The sequence below is a fragment of the Capricornis sumatraensis genome, chromosome 12 (genome assembly GCF_032405125.1).
Source record: "Capricornis sumatraensis isolate serow.1 chromosome 12, serow.2, whole genome shotgun sequence".
Classification (NCBI taxonomy): Eukaryota; Metazoa; Chordata; class Mammalia; order Artiodactyla; family Bovidae; genus Capricornis; species Capricornis sumatraensis.
The window spans coordinates 80,368,883-80,391,645 of NC_091080.1; the positions used below are offsets into that span (position 1 = coordinate 80,368,883).

Below are 22,763 nucleotides of genomic sequence, written 5' to 3' on the forward strand. Positions count from 1 at the left end.
AAAAAGAAGTAAGTTAAAAATTAATGTTTCCAATTTAAGAAATTAGAGGAAAAAATCTCAAATGTAGAGGGAAAGAAATAATATGAACTAGAAAACAAACCAGAGAGATTCAATCAAGCCAAAAAAATTGATTCTTTGAAAATAGGAAAAAGTCATGTAAGACTATTCATAAAAAGACTCAAAGAAAATTAAAAAGCATTAAACCACAAATATAGATGCTGCAGAAATTAAAGCTATAACATATTGTGAATAACCTTATGCTAATCAAACTTAAAATTCACAGAAACAGATTCACTCCTAGAGAAATGAAACTTAACCAAAATTGACTCTGTAGAAATAACTGAATAATCCTAAAATAATTACCAGAAATTAACCAGACATTGATGGTTACACAGCATACTGTATATGATTACTGCCACTGCAACTGTATCTTTAAAAACAGTTATGTGGCAAATTGTTATATATATTTTATGAAAAAAATGTAAAAAAATCCCTCAATCTAGAAGATAAGTTATTATACATATTTTCTTATTTACCAAATCACCTAGCATATTTTCTCTCCCTTCTCTTTTAAAATATATAATGTTGTCCTTCTGTATTTTTTTTTTTTTTCCGGAGGAAGGATGCCCTGCTCTCATATAATGTCACTTAAACTAGTCTATATTTTTTGTTTTTCCCATTTTCTCTGTACTGTTTTAACCAGAGATCTTTGGGTAGGATAATGGAGCCCAGTTCTGTTAAAAGAAGTGGTGAGACAAAAAGGCAACTTCACATAGTCTTCAAGTAAATGGAATCCTGTCTAATATAATTGGACAGCAGTATATAATTTGGGGAGAAGCAAAAATCATCTGTGATGACTTCAATTTGTACCTTAGAGAATGAGCTTTGGCTCTGGAGTCTCTCAAGGCACAAAACGTGGTAGACAGCTTTTACTGGTGGCCTGAATCTCTGATTTGGATGAGAAAAAAAAAATAGTATTATATACAAATAAAAATCTTTTTGCAAGAGCTTGGAATCAAATTAAGATTTTGTATCTGTAAATATTTGTTGCTGGTATAAGGAAAATATAATACAGCTCATGCAGTGCAAAAACTATTGGATAAATGCCTTCAGAATAGACGTGAACTTATGGTAGAATTGCAATGCTGACTCCAAAATTAAGTCTGAGGACTGTCCACTGAAAGCCTTTATAGTCACCTGGTCACTGTGAGTGCTATCTGGCTATTTTCTTTTGAAGTGCACCTGAGGAGAAAAAAGACAAAAACAACATCTTTAGAAGTTTTAAAGTCCTCCTCTCTAAGGCAGTGTATTTCTAGGCTTCCCCAGTGGTCTAGTGGTAAGAATTCACCTGCCAAAGCAAAGGACACAGGTTCGATCACTGGTCCAGGAAGATCCTGCATGCCGTGAAACAACTGGGCTCATGCACCACAACTACTGAAGCTGTGTGCCACAACTACTGAAGCCCAAGCACCCTGGAACCTGAGCTCTGCACCAAGAGAAGCCACCATAACGAGAACCCCGAGCACCCTGGAAGCTGCGCTCTGCACCAAAAGAAGCCACCGCAACGAGAGCCCCGAGCACCCTGAAGAAGCCCATAGTCCACACTTGCCACAACTAGAAAATGCGTGCACGCAGCAACAAAGACACAGCGCAGCCAAAAATAAGTAAACAAAATTTTAAAAGTTGACGGTCTGACAGCTTGTTCTCTTAAGAGGATTGACCACATGCAGAAATAATGTCAAGGTAATCAACTGGGATGGGAATCAGGATAAGTATTTCGTTATGCCTTTCCATAGGGGTGACCTGAGCCAGTGGCAGGCCTGAAATCCAACCCTGATGTTCTGCCACGCTGTGAACCTGGGTGATGGTCCAGCCTTGGCTACCATGTGACAGAGGAGCAGTGTTCTCAGACTCGACACAGAACGCAGTATCTAGGGCAGCCCTCAGCCTCCCCCAGTAATTGCCCCTCTGTGATCCCAGGACCAGGCAATCTTGGGTGAGCCCTGGACCCAATCTGCTCATCTATGACATGGATAAAAATGAACCATCATGAGATTAAGTGAAATCATACATGTGAGAACAATGTACAATAAATTATAAAGAACTAGACAAATGTAACTTACCATTAATATTGTTAGAGGAGGTGCAGGATTACTAGACCAGGAAGATTAGATTTCTAGTTCTATGACCTATGTTTACTTCTGCATGTGTGTTACACTTGATGTAAAACATTCATTGAAAGAAAAGATTTTTAATTTTGTATCTGTTGCAAACTTAGCTTAACACCAGTTATATATTAGTACATAGGGCCATCTTCCTTCTAAGGGATCTTAGTTTCCTCACCTGTAAAATGAAGGTGTTGAATCCTATTATCTTATATGGACCTATCTAAAATTCTGGGATCAATTTCCATTACTCAATGTCTTGATAATATACAGTAGTAACAGTTTTTAAATGAAGACTTTGAGACATAGGTGGGGACATTTTTCTTTGATGTGAAATACCTAAGCTCAAAAGACCAAAAGGGTTTGAGAGATTCCTGGCTGTTCTGTGATTAGGTTATACAGGGAATCACAAATGACTATCAAATGTTCAGAAGTAAGGTTTGACTGGGAGACACACTAGAGTGGTTGAAAGCACTCTGATTTTCAGGCATAAAAATAAATATAGGGCTCCAAGTGCAGCTACTCTATATCTGCATACAATATAAGTACTTTGAAAAGTTCTGAATACAGACTGTCATCCCTGAACCTAAATTTGAATGACTCTGTCAACTATTCACCCCGTTCTGTGACCCTGTGCAATTTCCTACCCTTTGAACAGTGGAAGGTACAGCTTTTCATTTCTGAGGAGGAAGAATGAGATGAAACAGGGACGGATGGAACTTAGGCTATATTTTAGATAAACTTTTCACAAAGAAGTACTTACATACTGGGATACATTTTCTTTAAGCGATATTTTAAATATTACACAAGTAATTTTATTCTACATACAAGTGAAAATCTGGGAAATGTGGAAAAGTATAAAAAAGGAAATATGACCCATGATTTATTGTTCAGAGATAAAGTTTCAATGGGAAGCTTCATTCCACCCTGAGCCATGCATCTCAAGGGGCAGGAACACCAGACCTTCCCTCCCTCCATCAACCCCACTCCCACCTTGTTCCAGAAAGAATTACAGGAAGCTACATGACATTGGCTAAGTCCCTTAACCAAACCTCAGTTACCACATTTGTAGGACCTGACCATTGTTAGGAAGATGCCACGTGATCTAAATGTTATTCACTGAGAACCCTTTTCACACTCTGTACACTGCTTAGTACTTCACACACATCATCTCTGAGAAAGTGCTTTGTTAAACCTTCAAGCACCATTCTGACTATGGAGTTAGGTATTGTGAGTTCTTGATTTGTCCTGATGACTATTTCATCTTCTAGTAGGTAGAGGAAGCATGGGGGGGTAACTGGACCTAAGTCTAAACAACAGAGAATTAGGGAGAAAGGGACAGTATCAGGTAGGTATTTTCTTTACAGATTAGAAAACAGAAGAGACCTACACTTTTCCCTGGTAGATCTTCTTAGACCCAAAATATTCCAAAAAATTTTCCTTAAACTCTAAAATTTACTGGATGTCCCTTGATAGCACTTGTATCAAGGGACGAATGTGCTGAGCACCAATCAGAATGAAATATAAAGGTTCTGCAAGATGAGAGTATTCTGTGCTCCATGAGAATCAGAATCCAGAGTCCAAGCGAGTGGGAAGACCAATGTGCCATCTCTCGCTTATGCACATGAGTGAGCACACATCGTGACCCCCCCTCACCACTGCTGCATATTCTCAGCAGATCTGCCTTCCACTTGCCACATGTTATTAAGACCCAGTCATGAAGCTTAGTTTCTGGAAGCTTCCAATTGAAAAGGGCACAAAGTGCTTGTTACCAGACCCCTAGTGTTAAGAGTGAACCCTGGAGATGAACTTTAATTACAACTCTCTGCAGCAGGCTCACCTGTTTTGCTTTTTCAATGAGAGCATTAGCCTCAGTCTCACCCAGATGTTGTACCATCTTGTAAAACAGACTGTTTTTATTGTGCAGCAAAACATGTGGCTTATCATATTCTTCCAGTTTCCCTGAATCCAAGACCTGTTAATCAGCAGAAAAAAATAAATAAAAAAAACCCATAGTATACAGTGTTTTGCAATAAAGTATTATAACTCAGACAATATTTTGTAAAGGGACAGGAGACGAATAGAGAAAATTTATTTGGGTGGTAGACCTGGCTGGTGTTTTAATGGTTTGATTGCCTTGTTCTACTAGGCAGACAAAGGCCTAACCTGACTTTTTATTATAACATTATAGGAAAGAAAGAAAAATGAGTTTTCAGCAGTGTGAAATATTTTAAATTCTGCCAAGGGGATTTGGGGTGGTTATCATTAGTCTTTTAGCTTAAATTCTGAGCTTTGAAGGCTATTTATAAAGATACACAGAGTTGGGAAATTTCCTGGTTCAAGAAAATCAATCTCAATTTATCTAAAAAGCAGGTTAATGTCAGACAAACCAGATGGCAGTGACCTGACAGTAAATTAATTGTCAAGTTGTTTTGATAGAATCTGAGCAAGATTTGGGAAAAAAGTAAATGTCTCCAGAATTTCAAAGGGTTGTGAACTAAACAAGTGCTTGTAGTATCACTAAACAGAGGATATTGCAACCATCAAGCCACCACAACTCTGGGAGTTGGTGATGGACAGGGAGGCCTGGCATGCTGCAATTCATGGTGCCGCAAAGAGTTGGACACGACTGAGCAACTTAACTGAACTGGAGAGGGGCAGAATACCTTGTCTGAAAGGTTAAGATGCTTCTTCAGCCTAACTTTGTAGTTTATTACTCTCAGAGTGAAAGACTGGCAAAAGGAGCTGCTACATAGCAGCATTAGCAGAGTTGCACTGTACAGAAGAAATCTCTAGAAATCCAATTTTCTCTTTGAATAAGGCTAAAGAAGCAAGTAAGAAATTGAGCTTCAAATTCTAATGCTCACAGCTCACACATTACCCGGGTGGATAGCCCAATGTGAACTGCAGAGGATTTGAATCTGATTTCACAAATTGTCTTTCTTTGGTTCTTTTTTCTTTCTTCAGGGGCCTGTCGTTTGGCCCTTTTGTGCACACTGATATTCCCCTAGCTGAAAATTAAAAGGGATAGGAGGGGCTCTTAACTCTGCCTTTCTACTTATTAGTGACTTTGCATAATGATTTTAAGTAGAAAAGAGAGTCTGAAACCACTGGCTTAAATGACATAGCTATAAAAATACTTCTGATGTTAGGTGGTACTTAGTTCTTCATTTAGGTCATATTTAGAGTGACTGTATCTTAAGAGAATACACTGAAACTCTAAACAGGAAGCAGGTTGTTTTTTCCATATCTAGGTATCACCGTTAATTCCATCCCAGGGCATCTAATGGGAAACACTGTCTCATAAAGGCCATTTTCCAGTTAATTTTTTGTTTACTCCTGTGAATCATTGCTAAGGATGGCTTTCTCAAAAGAGTTCAAGAATAACTGAATCTGTCACATCCACATAGTAATTCAAATGTTCTATAATATGCTGCATCACTTTAGATGACCCAAATTGTGTAGTTTTACTTAAACATAGCACAATAAAACATAACGACTCTTCTTGATGTTGAAGAAGAAAAAATGCAGTTTTAAAACACAGGTCTCTATCACCTGTGGTCAATTAATCTAAGAAAGGGTAGACAAGGGCAGGGGTGGCAGGGAGATTCAAGAGAGAGGGGATATATCTACACCTATGGCCAATTCATGTTGATGTATGGCAGAAATGAAACCAGTATTGTACAGCAATTATCCTTCTATTAAAATAAATATATATTTATATAATATATATAGTTATATATAATATAACTATATATATTATATATAACGGAGAAGACAGTCTCTTCAGCAAGTGGTGCTGGAAAAGCTGGACAGCTGCATGAGAATCAATAAAATTAGAATAATCCCACACATCCTATACAAAAATAAACTCAAAATGGTTTAAAGACCTAATATAAGACATGACACCATAAAACTCCTAGAGGAGAAATATGCAAGACATTCTCAGACATAAATTGTAGCAATGTTTTCTTAGATCAGTCTCTCAAGGCAAAAGAAATAAAAGCAAAAAATAAACAAATTGGACCTAATCAAACTTAGAAACTTTCGCACAGCAACAAAAATTGTCAACAAAATGAAAAGGCAACCTACAGACTGGGAAAAAATATTTGCAAATGATGCTATCGTCAAGGGGTTAACAAAAAGGCAAGGGGTTAATATCTACAGACAATTCATACAACTCAATTTTCCTTTGAGGGATGATTTTCTTATTTTATAAACCCACATCCTAACATTTATAAGCCAGCAGGGAAAGAACAAAGAAAGAGAAGATGAAAATGAGACAGAAGAGGAATAGAAGGAGGAAGGAAGGAAATAAAGCTAAGGAAGGAAATTACTAGATTATTAAATTACGAAGGAAGAAAGAACCAATCAAACCTGGAAGATACTAGACGGACATCCAGAAACCAAAACTTGGAGCCTGCTGTGTGTGCAGCCCAGATCTACTGTGTAAGAGGCCTCCTGGTTGTTTATCTGCAGCATCTCAGCCCCCATGCACTTTTCTTTTTCTGCTGTTATCTGTGATGCAGTGGCTGGGTTTCTGCAAATCACGTTTCAGAGTACCCTTGGCATGCTGGCCCTTTGTTAGGTTCTGCCAGTAGCCGGCACTCGAGGGAGACTGAAAGCGTGTCGGAGCCAGTGGTCTACCTGGTTTCTGTACCTCCTGCAGCATCACCTCAGCAGTGAGATGTGACTCCAGCTCCCAACTTCTGTTAGCACATGGAGAACCAGCCCCATCCTGCTCCCTCACAAATATGACCAGCACCTGGGCAGGGACCTCTCCTTGGAGGTCTGAGCACTGACTCTTTAGAGCTTCTCCTCTGAGTTCTTAGGTCTGGAGATCTCTCCTAGGACATTATAGCTGCTTCCTAAAATTATTACCCTAGTGTTTTCTTTTTCTAGCCCTTTGATTACTATGTAGAAAATTTCCTGTATTAAATTGTTCCTGTTGAAATACTTTGTTTTTCTTATTACGCCCTTTCTTCTCATGGACTCACCTTTGACAGCAATAGCTGTGAAATCCTGCAACCTTAGCCAACAACTTTCCTGCAGTCTAAATGAAACGCTAATTTTTTGATTAAGGGAATACAAAAATGCTGAAGTATTTGTGACTTAGCCAAAATGATGGTGTTCTACCTCTCTGAAATATGAAGCCATAACTTGGATGTGGCATATTTTCAGGATTGGACATCTTTTAAAAAAATGAAAATTTAATAAACTTTTAACTCATTATTGACCAGAGATGCATTGATACATCTTTTGTTACCTGAATGTTACTGACCAGAGATGTTTCAATATTCCCTTATGTAACAAATCACCAGCCAGGGTGTTAGTTTTTGCAAAAATCCCCTGGTCAATAATGTGTTAATATAAAAATAAGAAATTACTGGATATATTATTTAATAGCACATTCTGAAAGTATAGTTAAGTACTTGAGTTACTGTCAGGAATGAGAGGAGAAACCGAGAAAATTAAATTACCAGAGGTTCCTGTCAAATTTTACAAGGAAGGGTAAGTTGAAGGACTGAGCATAAATGGAAACACCTGAGACTCTGCAGGTGAGGGGTCTTACCATTATCCTGTCGCTGTCAACAACGCTGCTCAATCTGTTTGTGATGGTTACCACAGTGCACTGAACAAATGTCCCATGGATTATTTTTCGTATTAACTCATCAGTTCTAGAATTAAAGAAGTGAATTTCGTTCAGTACTGACTGGAAAAGTTGACTTAAGACTTTAAAATATCATATGATATTTTTATAATGTTTTTTAAATGGACACTTTAAGGCATAATCTTGTTCCTAAAAACATAAGTATAAAAGCTCTTAGAGACTGACTATTTTTCATAAAACAATGGGAAATAGTCTTCCTTCAAAATCACTTGAAAGTATCAGGAGCTGGATTTAGAAATCTAGCTCTCTCAGGATGCCTCAAAATAACAACACCCATATAACTTGTCTTGGTTTCTTCTTTTGTTTTCTTGCATTAATATTAACAAGAGATACCTTTAAGGCAATGAGAGTTCTTAGAAATTTTTCTTAGCATCGCTAAATGATTTCCATTTACCACACTTATATCTTGGATACCAGGTTTTATAGATCTCAGCTTATTACCTTGGATCCACGTTTGATGTGGCTTCATCCATAATCAGTATCTTATTTTTTCTGAGAAGAGCCCTGGCAAGGCACAAGAGTTGTCTCTGTCCAACACTCAAGTTTGATCCTGATTCTGCTAATTCAGTTTCCATTTTACCAGGAAGACCTTGGATGGTTTCTTTAAGTTGTACCTGTGGATACAGAAAGAACGTTTTCCTAAACAAACTGCTACTGAAGAGACAAGCCTCCTAGGCTTCTCTTGTGGCTCAGCTGGCAAAGAACCCACCTGCAATGTGGGAGACCTGGGTATGGTCCCTGGTTGGGAAGATCTCCTGGAGAAGGGAAAGGCTACCCACTCCAGTATTCTGACCTGGAGAATTCTGTGGACTGTATAGTCCATGGGGTCACAAAGAGTCAGACATGACTGAGCAACTTCCACTTTCACTTAGACATAAGGGCTTTGAGGTCTTCACGACTTCTTATGGGCATGTACAGCCAGGTAATGGAGAGAGCTATTACCAATTAGCGTTCACTGAGAAAGATGCTAGAGTCTAGTCAGTACAGAAAGATTTCAGTGTTCTCTGCATGTTGTGGAACCTTCCTATTTCTCAAAAAGAAAGGCTGGTGTGGGCTGGAAGGAGACAGGGAAATCCAATCAACAGATGGGGAAGAGGTTTTACTAGAGCAGGACTGGCAGTAAATGAAGTCAAGGGAGAGCCCATTCACTTTAATACAAGGCCCAGGAAATGGACATGTGAGCTGTCTCACAGCAAGGGCTGAACCATGTGATTCCTAATGCACACACTGCTGATGCCCAGATTTCTATGTCTTGGTTTCCTGTGTAATGAGACATACTTGCATCCTAACAGAGACACTATCAATGTTGAACATTTAACTGCATGCTCCCAGTTTGGACATAACAGACCATATTCTTAATTGCATATATCCTAGTATCTAAGCTGTTTTGCTCTTTTAATGGAAGCAACATATCAATGATTCATTTCCAGAGCATTATCTACTGTACTCTTTTAGCCTTTGAGTGATAAAGTGCTCACTTATGTGATAAAGTCACTACTCATGTTATGTCTGTAGAGCTGTCCTTGCTTTTTAAGTGCCCCAATTGGCACTAATTTCTGATAAGCTTTCTTCACTTGGCCATCAGCTGGCTATTATTCAGCATATGAAAAATGTATTTTTGGCATATTCTGAGAAATAACCAAGATGAATTGGGCTCCATTCTTAAGACTGTCTTCTTTTGGAATGTCCATATCTGCCAAGAGTGAAGGAGGACATAGGTTAAGAATTTTTTTTCTTTTAATGGAAGTTCTTAAGGAAGAAAACACATTGGTGCCCTCCCACTCATTTGCAGGTCAACTCTATGAGTTTGGGTTTGCAGGTTTCATTTAGAATCATTTAAAAACCAATGAGTTGGGTTTTTAGTTCACTTGAAAATTGACCTCACTGCTTTAGTGACAACTCTAAGAGGAAGGAATCATCTCATCATTCTGTTCCTCTAGAAATTATTTCTTTATGACATTTGTATGTTTTTCAATGAAAGATATGGTAGTTTTTCTTTTTAAAAGTAATAAACAATTCCTAGAGAAACAAAGTGATGGAATGAGTTCTCACTCTAGGACATATCAACCAAGTAACAGGGTCAATTCCAGAAGCAATACATGGAAACTAATCGCTTCACTTTGTGAAATGAACTCATGTTCATTTCTTTTCACAGAAAGCCCCAAATGTAGTTTAAATAAAGGTAGATCTTAGTGTCATCTACCACTTCCACCACCTCAACATTTTCAGAATTGTGAGGCTACTAAATTTTGCCTGGTACAGATAAATTAAGTTTGGGCCAAGTACTAAGGTAGTTTTTGACAGGATTTGTCTCCCAATTAACGTTTCCTCTCTGTTCATGGGAAAATGTGTTCTAAAATTCTGGAGTAATTTTAGTACTTGAGAACATGTGAAGACAGATCTTGAGCTGGGGAACAAATAGAAAAATAATTTGCCAGTACTTCCAGTTCTTTTTTTTTTTTTTTTTAAAGATACCATGCTATCACCATTAAATATACCCTGTGGTTTCAAGATCAGTGGATCATCCTATCTTTATCTTTGATCGTTAAGTATACTCCTCACTTCTTCTCTTCTAGAATTTCACTGTAGAAAGACTCACAAATTTAAATGAAATCAGGAGTCCACAACTTCTCAAGTAGAAGGAGAAGCAGTCAACCTGATTTAGGAAAATAAAATCCCCATGTTGTTGGAAAGCAGGGTGGGTGTGTAAAGACTGGGCGCTGAACTCTTTCAGAAATCAGAATTACTGGCAGGAAATCATCAGGTCTCCGAATCTGCTTGCTCACAGTCAAAGCTCATCTGTATGTTACAGATTCCAGAGCTATCCTTGGAAGAATGGCACTAAATGACAAACGCATCAATTCAAAACAACATGAACTGGTCATTTGGATTTGTGTAAAAAACAATGTGTTTTTTAAAGAAATAAGCCACACTTCTCTAAAATGAAGAAGTCAATCAAATATTTAATACCTATTTATCAAGGGTTACCTTTTAAAAGCAAAAGATTAAGCTAGGTCCTATGAAAAACTGGAAAGTCTGACTGTATTTTAGAAGTCTAAATACAGTTCCTGCCATCAATTTGCAAAACTAGGGCCAATACACAAAATAATTTGTATCAAAGTATACAAACCAATAGCAAATTAACGAGTCAAAATCCTTTGCATGCAAGGGTGAAGAAATTCACAGAAGTGGGCCAAAAGGACATATAATACAAATAACAGAAAATTCTCTAGAAATGAACATACCCATTAAAAACTTAGCAAATCTCCAGGGTCTCTTACCTACTTTCATGTTGCAGCATTAAAAGAACCTGATTGTCAATAAGTAACTATCACATTCCAATTATATAACTTACCTTTATAGATACTTCCTTCTGAAACTTCATAGCATTTTATTAGTATGATCTCATTTATCTTTCAGTTAATAATGAAAAACTACTTAGTTGCCTCCACTTAGTTGATATTCCTTAAGACCAGAGGAGTAAAGTGAACATTGCAAGGTAATTAAGGTAAATAATTCACTTGGTCACTTAGTAGAATTTGAACCCATAATTATAAATTCTAGTTTAGTGTTCTATTTTAAGACAAGAAAATATATCTAGTTGCTTTGGGTATTAGGGGGAAAGCTAAAATAAAATCATATGGCATTATCTTGTTGCTTTCCATCACTATTATATACATATTTTAATTTACTCATGTACCCATCTCATCTGTATTCTCCTAGCAGGTAAACAAAGTCAGTTAAACCAGTAAACTCTCTTTAATTACCTGAAAGTGAAAGTTTCTCAGTCGAGTACGACTCTCTGTAATCCTATGGACTATACAGTCCATGGAATTCTCCAGGCCAGAATACTGGAGTGGGTAGCCTTTCCCTTCTCCAGAGGATCTTCCCAACTCTGCACTACTATAAATGTACATAATCATATACTGATGCTAACAAGTTAATTTTCTTACAAAAATTACCTCTTCTAAGGCATTCCATAGATCCTCCTCCTTATGGTCATTAAAGGGATCCAGATTCTCCTTCATTGTTCCAATGAATAAAACTGGTTCCTAAATATCCCAAAACAGGAAATGTTATTACTGTAACATCTTTCATGTTGTTTGTATGCTTACAGGACAGAATTAAAGTGCCAAAAAATATCCCCTCACAATTCACTATAATCATTAATAATAAGGCTGCAAATGCTTGTTTATAAAATAGCATCTCTAAATTAACCTCCCACTGTAGAAAGTATGCTCCAAAATATCTCTGGACCATTGGACACTAACAAAAGAAAATGTTCAAAAGTGTCACCTTAAGAAGAAGAGAAAGGAAGATTTGATTTTTCAAAAATGCCTTCCTGGTAATGTCTTGCTATTCAGTTGCTCAGTCATGTCTGACTCTTTGTGACCCATAGACTGCTTCCTACCAATTATCTGCTTCCCCCCAAAATGAGGATATACCTATTGGAGGAACTTTACATCAAGAAAACTAGATAAATTCATTGTCAATTCTGGTGTGATGCTGGGAAATACCAATAGCACAATTAGTTGTGGTTTGTGCCTCAAAGCAAACCCATTACATTTCCACACATTGGCACTGAAGAATGAGCTAGGATATTTTCTCCATCAGTAAAACAGCTTTCTGGGATAAGGACTCTCTCCACAGGTGTGAATGGAACATCTGCACACATAACAAAGAGAACGTCAGCTCCTGGGGTCCGTGGTTCCTCTGTCCATAGAGAGATCTCCTCTGATTCTGCACCAGCTGGTCCCCACGTTCTTTCACCTGTGCATAAGGATGACCTGCCTCACAGAACCTCGTTGCTAACTGCAAGGCAAGGAGGACCTGAAACCACTGTGACCTGTGTCATAATAACATTATTAAGATAATGTTATAAATGTTAAATTAATGAATACCTCTTCCTATTCATCTGCTTTGGGAGGAACCACTAGGTAATTACTGTGGAAATATATGCCTTTCTGGGATTCATGAGAAAATCTTGTATATAAGCCCATGTAGGCCATTTGCATTTTCCTCTGGAAGGCTCAGTAAGCCAGGTCACAAGAATATGGGCAGCAGAGAAGAGCCCAACAGGCTCCTTTCAGTGAAGGGGGCAGAACAAGGGGAGGCACATGTGTGGGAACAAGAGGAGACCTGACGCTTCCACAAGTGCCCAGAACTGTTTGGAATCACCAGCCTCAAAATCCCGCCTGGCCTTGGGGCTGGACTTTCCTCCTCACTTCACAAAAGCCTGAGAAGAAAGATGAAGACAGACCTTTCTTTTCCCTAGTCATGAAGAAGAATGACACTCAGTGAGCCTCCCTCTCTCTCCCTATTGTTTTAGTTTCAAGTCTGGTGAGAGAGAAATAGATGCAGAATTATATCCCACCAAAAAAGATGTATCCCTGAGCAAAATCGAAAATTAAAAAGACATTATAGAGGGAGCTTCATTTGCCCAAAGTTGATTAAGTGGCCGATATACTTCCAAAGCACTGAAAGTCACTGGTCACACGACATTTCAAAATGATTATTGAACAGCACTGAAAAATATGAGGCACACATTTAAGGTCTCCCTTAAAACTCTCTAATTTAGAGTCAAAGACTGAACCAACATGTAAGCAATGGTAAGAGCTCCTCATCAAGGGAATAATCGTCATTCTACATTAGATGTTTATAAAAAAAAACTGCTTCTTATAACTATTACCTCTAAGAGCCTAACATGCAGGTGATTTCCCTTCCTTTTAGCTGTTCCCATTAGGTTTACAAAATCATGTAGATGTGGCCAGGCAAGGGGTAGAAGGCTGGTCCCCAATATTCTGTCCCCCTCCCCCAAGGGCAGGATTCTGCTTTGGGGTCCAAGATGAGAGATTCTTCAAGGACTGGTTTTTGAGGAGATGAAGGGCCCAGATGAGGCCAGGTTAAGGAACCAGCTTTGAATCCAGTTGGGAGAAGTGAGATGGGGCTCTGCGTTCAGCAATGACAAGAACATTTCTTTCCTAGTCATGGCTCATAATGACCTGAACAGTTTTACCCTTCATGTTCCTCTCAGAGCAAATTTACATCTACTAAGAGGTCTAAGCTTTAAATTATCCACCTGGTTTTTCAAGGTACACTCTATAGAGCCATTACCTGAGCTAATCTGTCAGTCTGAAAAGACATATTGGGCAATTATGTGTGTTTATTCAGCAGTATGAGATGGAATAACATAGTTTAGTAAAGCAAGAATATTTCTCTTTGCTATGATATGCCAAACATATATTTCAAAATCAGTAAAATTTCAGTAAAAAGTTGAATGAAAAGAATGATTATTTAGGCAGCAATCATACAGGAAAAAAGAAGGTAAAGGTATCTAAATTGAAAGAGAAGAAGTAAAACTGTCACAGTATACAGATGACATGATACTATATATAGAAAACCCTGAAGACCATTACAAAAATTACTAAAACTTATAAATGAATTCTACAAAGAAGGACACAAGAGTAACATACAGATACTTGTTACATTTCTTCACAGTAACAGTTAAATAAGGGAATGTAAATTTTAAATTTTTAAAGAAAGGGAATATAAATTTTTTTAAAAATCCCTTTTAAAATAACATCAAAAAAAATTAAAATACTTAGGAAGAAACCTGACAAAGGAGGTGACAGACTTACATGCTGACAACTAGAAAATATTATAAAAGGAAACTGAAGATGATTCAAAGAAATGGAAATATATCCAATATTCAAAGAATATGGAATTATTCAAAGAAATGGAAATGACTCAAATAAATGATTCAAAGAAATGGAAATATATCCAATATTAAATGCTCTTTAATTTTAAGAATATTGCTAAAAGGACTATTACCCAAAGCAATCCACAGATTTAAGACAATTGTTAATCAAATTACCCATGATATTTTCCACAGAACTAGAACAAATACTCCTAAAATATATATGCAACCATAAAGACCCACAATTGCCAAAGAAATCCTGAGGAAAAAGAACAAAGCAGGTGGCATAACCTTCCAGACTTCAGATGATACAGCTACAGTTATCAAAATGGCATGATATTGGCATGAAAACAGATGATGTATAAATGGAACAGAAGAGAGATCCAGAAATAAACCCACACACCTACCACCAACAGTCAATTAATCTTCAACAAAGGAGGCAAGACTATACAATGGGGAAAAGACAGTCTCTTCAGCAACTGGTGTTGGGAAAGTTGGACAGCCACACGTAAACCAGTGAAGTTAGAACAAAAACCCTTAGACATTATGCAAAAATAAATTCAAAATGACCTAAAGACTGAAACAAGATATGACACCATAAAACTCTTAGAAGAGAACACAAGCAAAATGTTCTCTGACATAAATCGTACCAGTGTTTTCTTAGGCCAGTCTCCCAAGGCAATAGAAATAAAAGCAGTAATAGACAAATAGGACTAATTAATGTGACAAGCTTTTGCACACCAAAGAAAACCATAAAACGGCAACCTGTAGAATGGGAGAAAACATTTGCAAATGATGAGACCAACTAGGCTTAATTTCCAAAATATACAGACAGTTCATAAAACTCAACAACAAAAAACCAAACAACCCAATCATAACCGGGGCAGAAGACCCAAATAGACATTTTTCCATAGAAGATATACAGATGACCAACAGACACATGAAAAGATGCTCAATCTTGCTAACTATTAGAGAAATGCAAAACAAAACTACAAAGAGGCACCACCTCACGAGGGTCAGAATGACCATCACTGAACAGTCTACAAATAACAAATGTGGAAGATGGTGTGGAGAAAAGGGAACCTTCCTATACTGTTGGTGGGAATGTATTAAGAAGTAGATGCAGCCATTATGAAAAACAGTATGGAAGTTTCAATCCCACTTCTGACTATATATCTGGTGTGTGTATTAGTCACTCAGTCGTGTCTTACTCTTTGCAATCCCATGGACTGTAGCTCACCAGGCTCCTCCATCCATGGAACTCTCCAGGCAAGAAAATTGGAGTGGGTTGCCATGCCCTTCTCCAGGGACAAACTATTACTCAAAAAGATATGGAAACAACCTAAAGTCCGTTGACAGGTGAATGGATATAGAAGAGGTGGTGCATGTATACAATGGAATACTACTCAGCCATAAAAAAGAAGGAAATGCCATTTGCAGCAACGTTGATGGACCTAGAGATTGTCATACTAAGTAAAATAAGTCAGATAGAGAAATGCCACATGATATCACTTCTATGTGGAATATAAATATGACATATTTACATGTGCATATAATCCAGTCTCCAAAATACTCAGTGAAATTTGTACTCGTTTAAGAAACAGAACAAAAGAAAATAGAATCAGAGGTCAGGAAGAGAAGGTCTATTCAACGCTCCACCATCACAGCAACCACATACTGGGTCTACATGAAGCATCCTACATGTGCTGACCTATTTATATAGTCCTCAAAGCAGCTCGAGGATTTGGTACTGTTAGCTGTCTTGCAAGGGAGAGAAAACTGAGGAGCACAGAGATGGAATTCTGTGCCCTGTGTTCTTTCTCACTATGCTGTACTGCATCCCTGGTAAATCATTTATTAAGGGTTAAGATCTGAGTTTCCCCACAGCATCAACACCTTGTAATTCTCAAAGCTCCACTCAAAGACAATCACCTCTGAAAAAAGATAGCTTTATTTTCTATAGCAAAATTCCATCTGTCACTTAAAATTCATGTTTCTCTACAGAAACCTCTCAAGTGTTAAACATTTATCATTTTGTTATTAGTATTCTGTGGTTATCAGTGGGTAAAACTATGGCATCTGAGGAAGTGTGAGTGCAGAAGTCTGCCTGGGTAAGTTACTAAATCACAGGCTCACAAAACAGATGAAAGAACAAAAAAACAAACCCTGGTATCTGATGAAAATATCTGTTGAAAATACCTGCTTCTATGATTTATTGGGGGAAAGGGATCAACCCCTTAATGCAATTTGAAAAAAAAAATCAACATAAAAGCAATTGAACTTAGGTGATTTATAAAAAGAATACATGAGAATGTTCTGACGTGCATACCTGAGGTACAACTGACATTTTCTTCCTTAAATCATGAAGTCCCATACTGGTTGTCAAATTTTTATCAATCGAAATTGTACCTTGGAAGTCAGAGAATCTGAAAAGTGCAGCAATGAGGGAACTTTTTCCAGCTCCTGTTTTTCCCACAATGCAAACCTGTAGAGAGATCCAAGAGGGATCAAGAATTAACAATATGAAGCCAACCTAGGAGAAATCCTGGATATTGATGATGAATTTTAAAAGTTCTATATAGAGTAGTCTATAAGTTTGTTAAGCATGGCCCTGTTGACATTATGGGCCAGGTGATTCATTCTTGGGGGGTCAGGGGGCATGTCCTGAATATTGTAGGTAGTTTAGCAGTAGCCGTGGACTCTATCCACTTGACACCAGACACAACCTCCAAATTGTGACAACTAAAAACTGCAGATATTCACAAATGTCCCTGGTTGAGACTCCCTGGTCCTCAAAAGAGTTAAAAAAAAAAAAAAAAAAAAACAGAATCAATCTACTGTCAGTGCAAAAGCCAGCAGTCTCCTAAGCGGTCCATAAGAAGTTCACTTTTAAATTAACTTTATTCCTACTCTCTAAGTTTTTTGACCTTGAGAACTACATGGATAATATTAGAGATGTCAACAAGTCAATTCAGAAGTGTTATACACAAACAAGGACTTATTTTCTCAGGGATCTGTTATTTGAGAAGAATTACTCCTTGACAGAGAAACTAAATCATTTCCTGATGGCAAATATATTAATTATATTCTATCTTGAAAGGAAATATCTTAAAATTATAAAATGCAGGTCTCAGTGTCTTAAAATACATTGGTCTGTGATCAACAACATTTGCTCTTCATATGGGAACTTTCATTGGAACAGTTCAAAAGGCATTTTATAAACAACTTAATACAACTGTTTATTGGAAAAATACATGCAAGCTTCAGTCTAGTTATTGAAACCCAAGTAGGGAGAAATTAAGTGCATTAAGAATAAGATTAAGGAATCAATATAATGCAGGTAAAACGCTGGTTAGGAATAAAATTATACTGTAAAAACTGGCTTTCAGATGTGTACATATAAACATGTACTATATAGAAACTGGCCTTTTTTTTTTTTTTTTTTAACTAATGAGCTTGCCCAGCTCCTTTGTGGAAGTTTCCAAGAGATGATTTCATTTCTCTTTAGGAGTTTGAAATTGATGAGTAGGAATTTGAAATTGATGAGGGGTGTTAGACATGCTTTCAATCACTTTTAAATTCATTCAGTAAAATTTTAAAACCCATGGCTTTGTACAGAGAAGAACTAAATCTTTCTGAACACTGTAATCAGAACACTGAGAACTTTTCACATTTTCTCATTTAAATGCCTCCAAAGTTTCAAATGACTGTCTGCAAACTCAATCATAGCATTTCAAAAAAGAATTTTTCTCTATAGAGATTAAATGTAAGAATAGTGAGTTTAGATATTTTTATTATTTTGTAGCCATTTTGTCCTTCATGCTATACCCCAACTTATATAATACAGATAGGCCATTTTCTGCTTATTGGAGAAGGCAATGGTACCCCACTCCAGTACTCTTGCCTGGAAAATCCCATGGGTGGAGGAGCCTGGTAGGCTGCAGTCCATGGGGTTGCTAGGAGTCGGACATGACTGAGTGACTTCACTTTCACTTTTCACTTTCATGCATTGGAGAAGGAAATGGCAACCCACTCCAGTGTTCTTGCCTGGAGAATCCCAGGGATGGGGGAGCCTGGTGGGCTGCCGTCTATGGGGTCACACAGAGTCAGACACGACTGAAGTGACTTGGCAGTGTGTATATATATGATTCATATTCTGTGTACACACAGACCTTGACCATACTGTGCATTTAGTTCCAGACAACCACAATAATGTGAACACTGCAAAATACAGTAATTCATATTAATTTTTTTTGTTCCTCTTTACATACCGAAGTTATGTTTATTCTATACTGTAGTCTACTAATTGGATAATAGAATTATGTCTGAAAAATAATATATATACCTTAATTTTCAAATACTTAAATGCTAACCATCATCTGAACCTTCACTGGGTTGTAAAATTAAAGAATACGGACCACTGATCACCATGAAAAATATGATAATGAAAATGTTTGAAATATTGCAAGAATCACCAACATGTGACACAGAGACAGGGAGGGAACAAAGATTGTATGAAAAATGGTGCAGATGGACTGGCAGGATACAGAATTGGCAGAAACGTTCAATTTGTTTAAAATAACACTATGTTTAAAGCACAATAAAACCAGGTATGTCTGTATTTCTGGGTGCCAAGCTTGGTGCCAAGCCTTGATTCTACTTCTCATGACTCAATCCCTCATTTTAATGCCTACATTCAGCACCTGAATGCCAGTCTGTATCACCTATTAAAATACAAATTAAAGCAAACTTTTTCTTAATCATAATCAGTGCAAATGAATTTGAAAAGTAAATAAATTCTAACTATACTCTGATAAAAACCATTCTTAAGATGTTGATGTTTTTACTTTCTATACTTGTATGTGGATGTGTTCTTAAAGATATAAATTCATACATTTAAACAGAATGGGATTAACACAAACATACTGTTGTAATCTCTTTTCATTTAGTATTTCATAAAAGTATTTTAATGGCTACATAATATTACAGTGTGTATGATCATTTAACAAACCCCTGATTTCCAGGTAGTTAGATAGTCTCCAATATTTTGCTCTTATAAGTAACTGTTTAATATTCTTGAAGCTAAATCTTTGCAAACAACCTCCATAATTTCCTTCAGAGAAATTCTTAGATATGTAATTGACAAGAAACAGGTATGAACCTTCAGAGGAAGCTGTTAAGGAGTGGCAACCTATTTTCTAGAAATAAGATTTTTTAATTTTTTTTTTAGCTATGCCATGTGCCTTGGGGGATCTTAGTTCCCAATATGGAGGTCAAACTCTGGGCCCCCAGCAGTGGAAGGGCCAGGTCTTAACCACTGGAAGGGAATTCCAGGGAATTCCACATGCCATTTTTTACTCCCACTTGTTTCTCTGCACATTCACAAACCCGGGTGTTACAGCTTTGTTTTAATCAACATCAGTCTGATTCCAAGAAGTGGAGCCCCTGTCCCAGGATGTCTTACTGGAGACATGACAGCTACAGGCTCCCTGCCTCCCGCATCTGCCTACTCTAGTCCACGTACTCACTTCTCAGGTTAAACTCCCAAAAGCCAGCTCCATGCCCATCACTCCACCCTAGGATGTCTCTTCTACGAAACTGCTCCCACAGACCTCTCCATCCTTCATCTCTACAAGTCGGCTTCCTTGGGGTCACTAGGTAGTTGTGAGGGTTGGACATGTAACTATTACACACCTCGTGGTTCACTGCACAGAGGAGTGAACTGCCAGATGCCTAGTTCTTCGTTCATTGGATCAGGGCATCACACCTTTGCTCATGCGGGTCCCACAACCCAGAATGACTTCCACATGCATTTCCATCTGATGAAATCCTAACCACACATCACGAAGTCTGTCTCACGTGCCTAATTTCCCAGGAATTCTCTCCATATCCTCTCCTGTGGACTTCTCCCAACCCTAACAAATGCTATATCATCTTTTTCCAAACTTCTATAAAAATTGTGATCACTTCTATCTTACAAAGCTAACCTAGTACTTTTCTTGTTTCATCAAGTAGACTAGATGTGTTGACAGCAGGATCTGCATTGGATTTGCCTTTGTGTTATTTATAGTATCTGTGGTGTCCTGTGCAAAAGAGGCTTCCATGGGAGGGAGAGATTTTTAACTCAGACTAGAGAAATTTATGGAAAATTGATTGTCATATTGCTTATGTACATAAATAAACAAAGAGACAGGCATGGGAGATTAATCTTACAGCTATAAATAGAGTTACAAATGGCCAACTCTTCAGTTTCAATTTGATAAACAAAATTTTACACAGTGTAAGTGGTTAAGGTCATTTTATATCCTATGAAAATGACAACTATCTTTGCTCAACCATTGACTTGTGTGCTGGTCTCCATGCCAGGTCTTATGTGTTTTATCTTGTTTAAGTTGTTCAACAACCCTAAAGGTTAGGTCCTATCACTTGCATTTTGCAACAGAAAAGATTGAGGCTTATAAGAGGAATTAGTCTGCCTGAAATAATAGAACCCATAAGTCACAGCATGGGACTCAAATCCATGCCTGTCAGGCTCTTTTCCATCTGCTGATGGCCTCCTTATCACCTGGATGGCCAGACCCCTTAGTATGTCCCTCTGTCTAAGTAGAACAGAGAAAGTGGAGAGAGGTGTAGCTGCAGTTCAAACAACTGGCTTCCCATATAGGTCCTATGGCTAGACTATTAAAGCATGGCATTAATATTGGTGAGTATAACATGGTGGGTGGGACAAGAGGGCTGACGTCACTAAGCAAAGAGGGTGCTTAAAGTCAGGTGGGCTGGCTGTCAGCAGGAAGAACTGGCACCCACAGCTGGGCTGGAAGAGAAACCTGCAGCTAAGTGGGGTACATGGTTCCCCAGGAAATAGGCCAGACAGACCTCATGCCCTGCCATTTTTGATCTGATCCCATCAGGTGGTGAAAGGATCTCACACTGTCTCTTACTCCAGGTTCAGGCAGGGCTGAGCTTGTGGGAAATCCCTCCAGTCCCTGCAAGAGGCTGGTGTAGGGAAGACAGGGGCAGGATGAAAACTGCCTGTGATGAAGACAGACTTCACATAAAGATGCAAAGAAATGCAGTGGAATCACAGGGTATTAAATTATGATGCAAAGGCATGCTTTGCAGAATATAAAACTGAATAAATCTGTAGGGTAAGTGACAGAACCTTCTAGAGCCTCATACTTAGTTACCAGAGAGGTTGGGGTGATTCATGAGCTCAATTTCAAACTGTCAAAGGAAATATCTTGGAAATCACAGGTTATCAGTCATCAAAAACTGCCTATGGGAGAGAACGGACTTTACTGGAAGGTCTTGTTCAAATGTGATACTGAGTCAAGAGGTCTGGGTGAACCTGAGACTCTGCATTTCTAAGAGGCTCCAGGAGATGCAAGTGCTGCTGGCCTTGGCACCACAGTCTGAATCACAGGGAATTAGGAAGCAGGCAGGGTAAGGTGGACAGTCTGGGAGTTTGGAGACGGGTTTCTGAGAAAATATCATGTAAAAAGGGAGAAAAGTTAGGAAGCATATTTTTGCACATTATAGCAAGGTCTAGTAAGCTTCTGTAAAAATGGGTTATCCAAGCAATAGTTCTGAGGAAGAAAAAAACAACAACCCAAAATCAATCTACCTCCAGTGATGGAAAATGCTCTAAAATGGCCCAGGACTCTCTAAAATGATCAAATCAATTATAAAATCATCAACGTGAGAATTGCCGCCGATGTTCAGAATCTACCCAGGAAGCCTAGGGTGATATTTACCTTGTCTGGGGGCTCTATTTTTACTTGCTATTTCTTCCACGAATTAGAAACCAGCATAGTACCTTCTACACTTTCGTATTGACTCTATCATCCAGGAATCAGGACAGCAGAGGAAACAATGGAAAAAGAACAGAGCCCCACTTCTGCTGAGTGGGCTCACTCCCATGTCCCTTCCAGAAGCCTCTCCCAATCAAATCTAACACCAAAGGGGTGACCTGGAGTGATGGGGGTGGGACAGGTGAGCAGGAGGGGGAACATGGAGTGTACACAGGTGGAGTGCAATGGTTTCACGAACACACTGCTGCTGCTGCTAAGTCGCTTCAGTCGTGTCCGACTCTGTGCAACCCCAGAGACAGCAGCCTACCATGCGCCTCTGTCCCTGGGATTCTCCAGGCAAGAATACTGGAGTGGGTTGCCATTTCCTTCTCCAATGCATGGGAGTGAAAAGTGAAAGTGAAGTCGCTCAGTCCTGTCCA

General features: G+C 38.2%; 1 protein-coding gene across 1 annotated transcript in view; it reads right to left on the minus strand.

The window, feature by feature from the left end:
* The window catches only part of LOC138089049 (ATP-binding cassette sub-family C member 4-like), a 127,787-nt gene that overhangs the window by 10,845 nt on the left and 94,179 nt on the right, over positions 1-22,763 (minus strand). Inside the window, 6 exon segments of the mRNA XM_068984372.1 lie at positions 1,108-1,242; positions 4,006-4,140; positions 7,738-7,843; positions 8,278-8,450; positions 11,799-11,888; positions 16,863-17,018. Coding sequence (XP_068840473.1) covers positions 1,108-1,242; positions 4,006-4,140; positions 7,738-7,843; positions 8,278-8,450; positions 11,799-11,888; positions 16,863-17,018 — 795 coding nt within the window.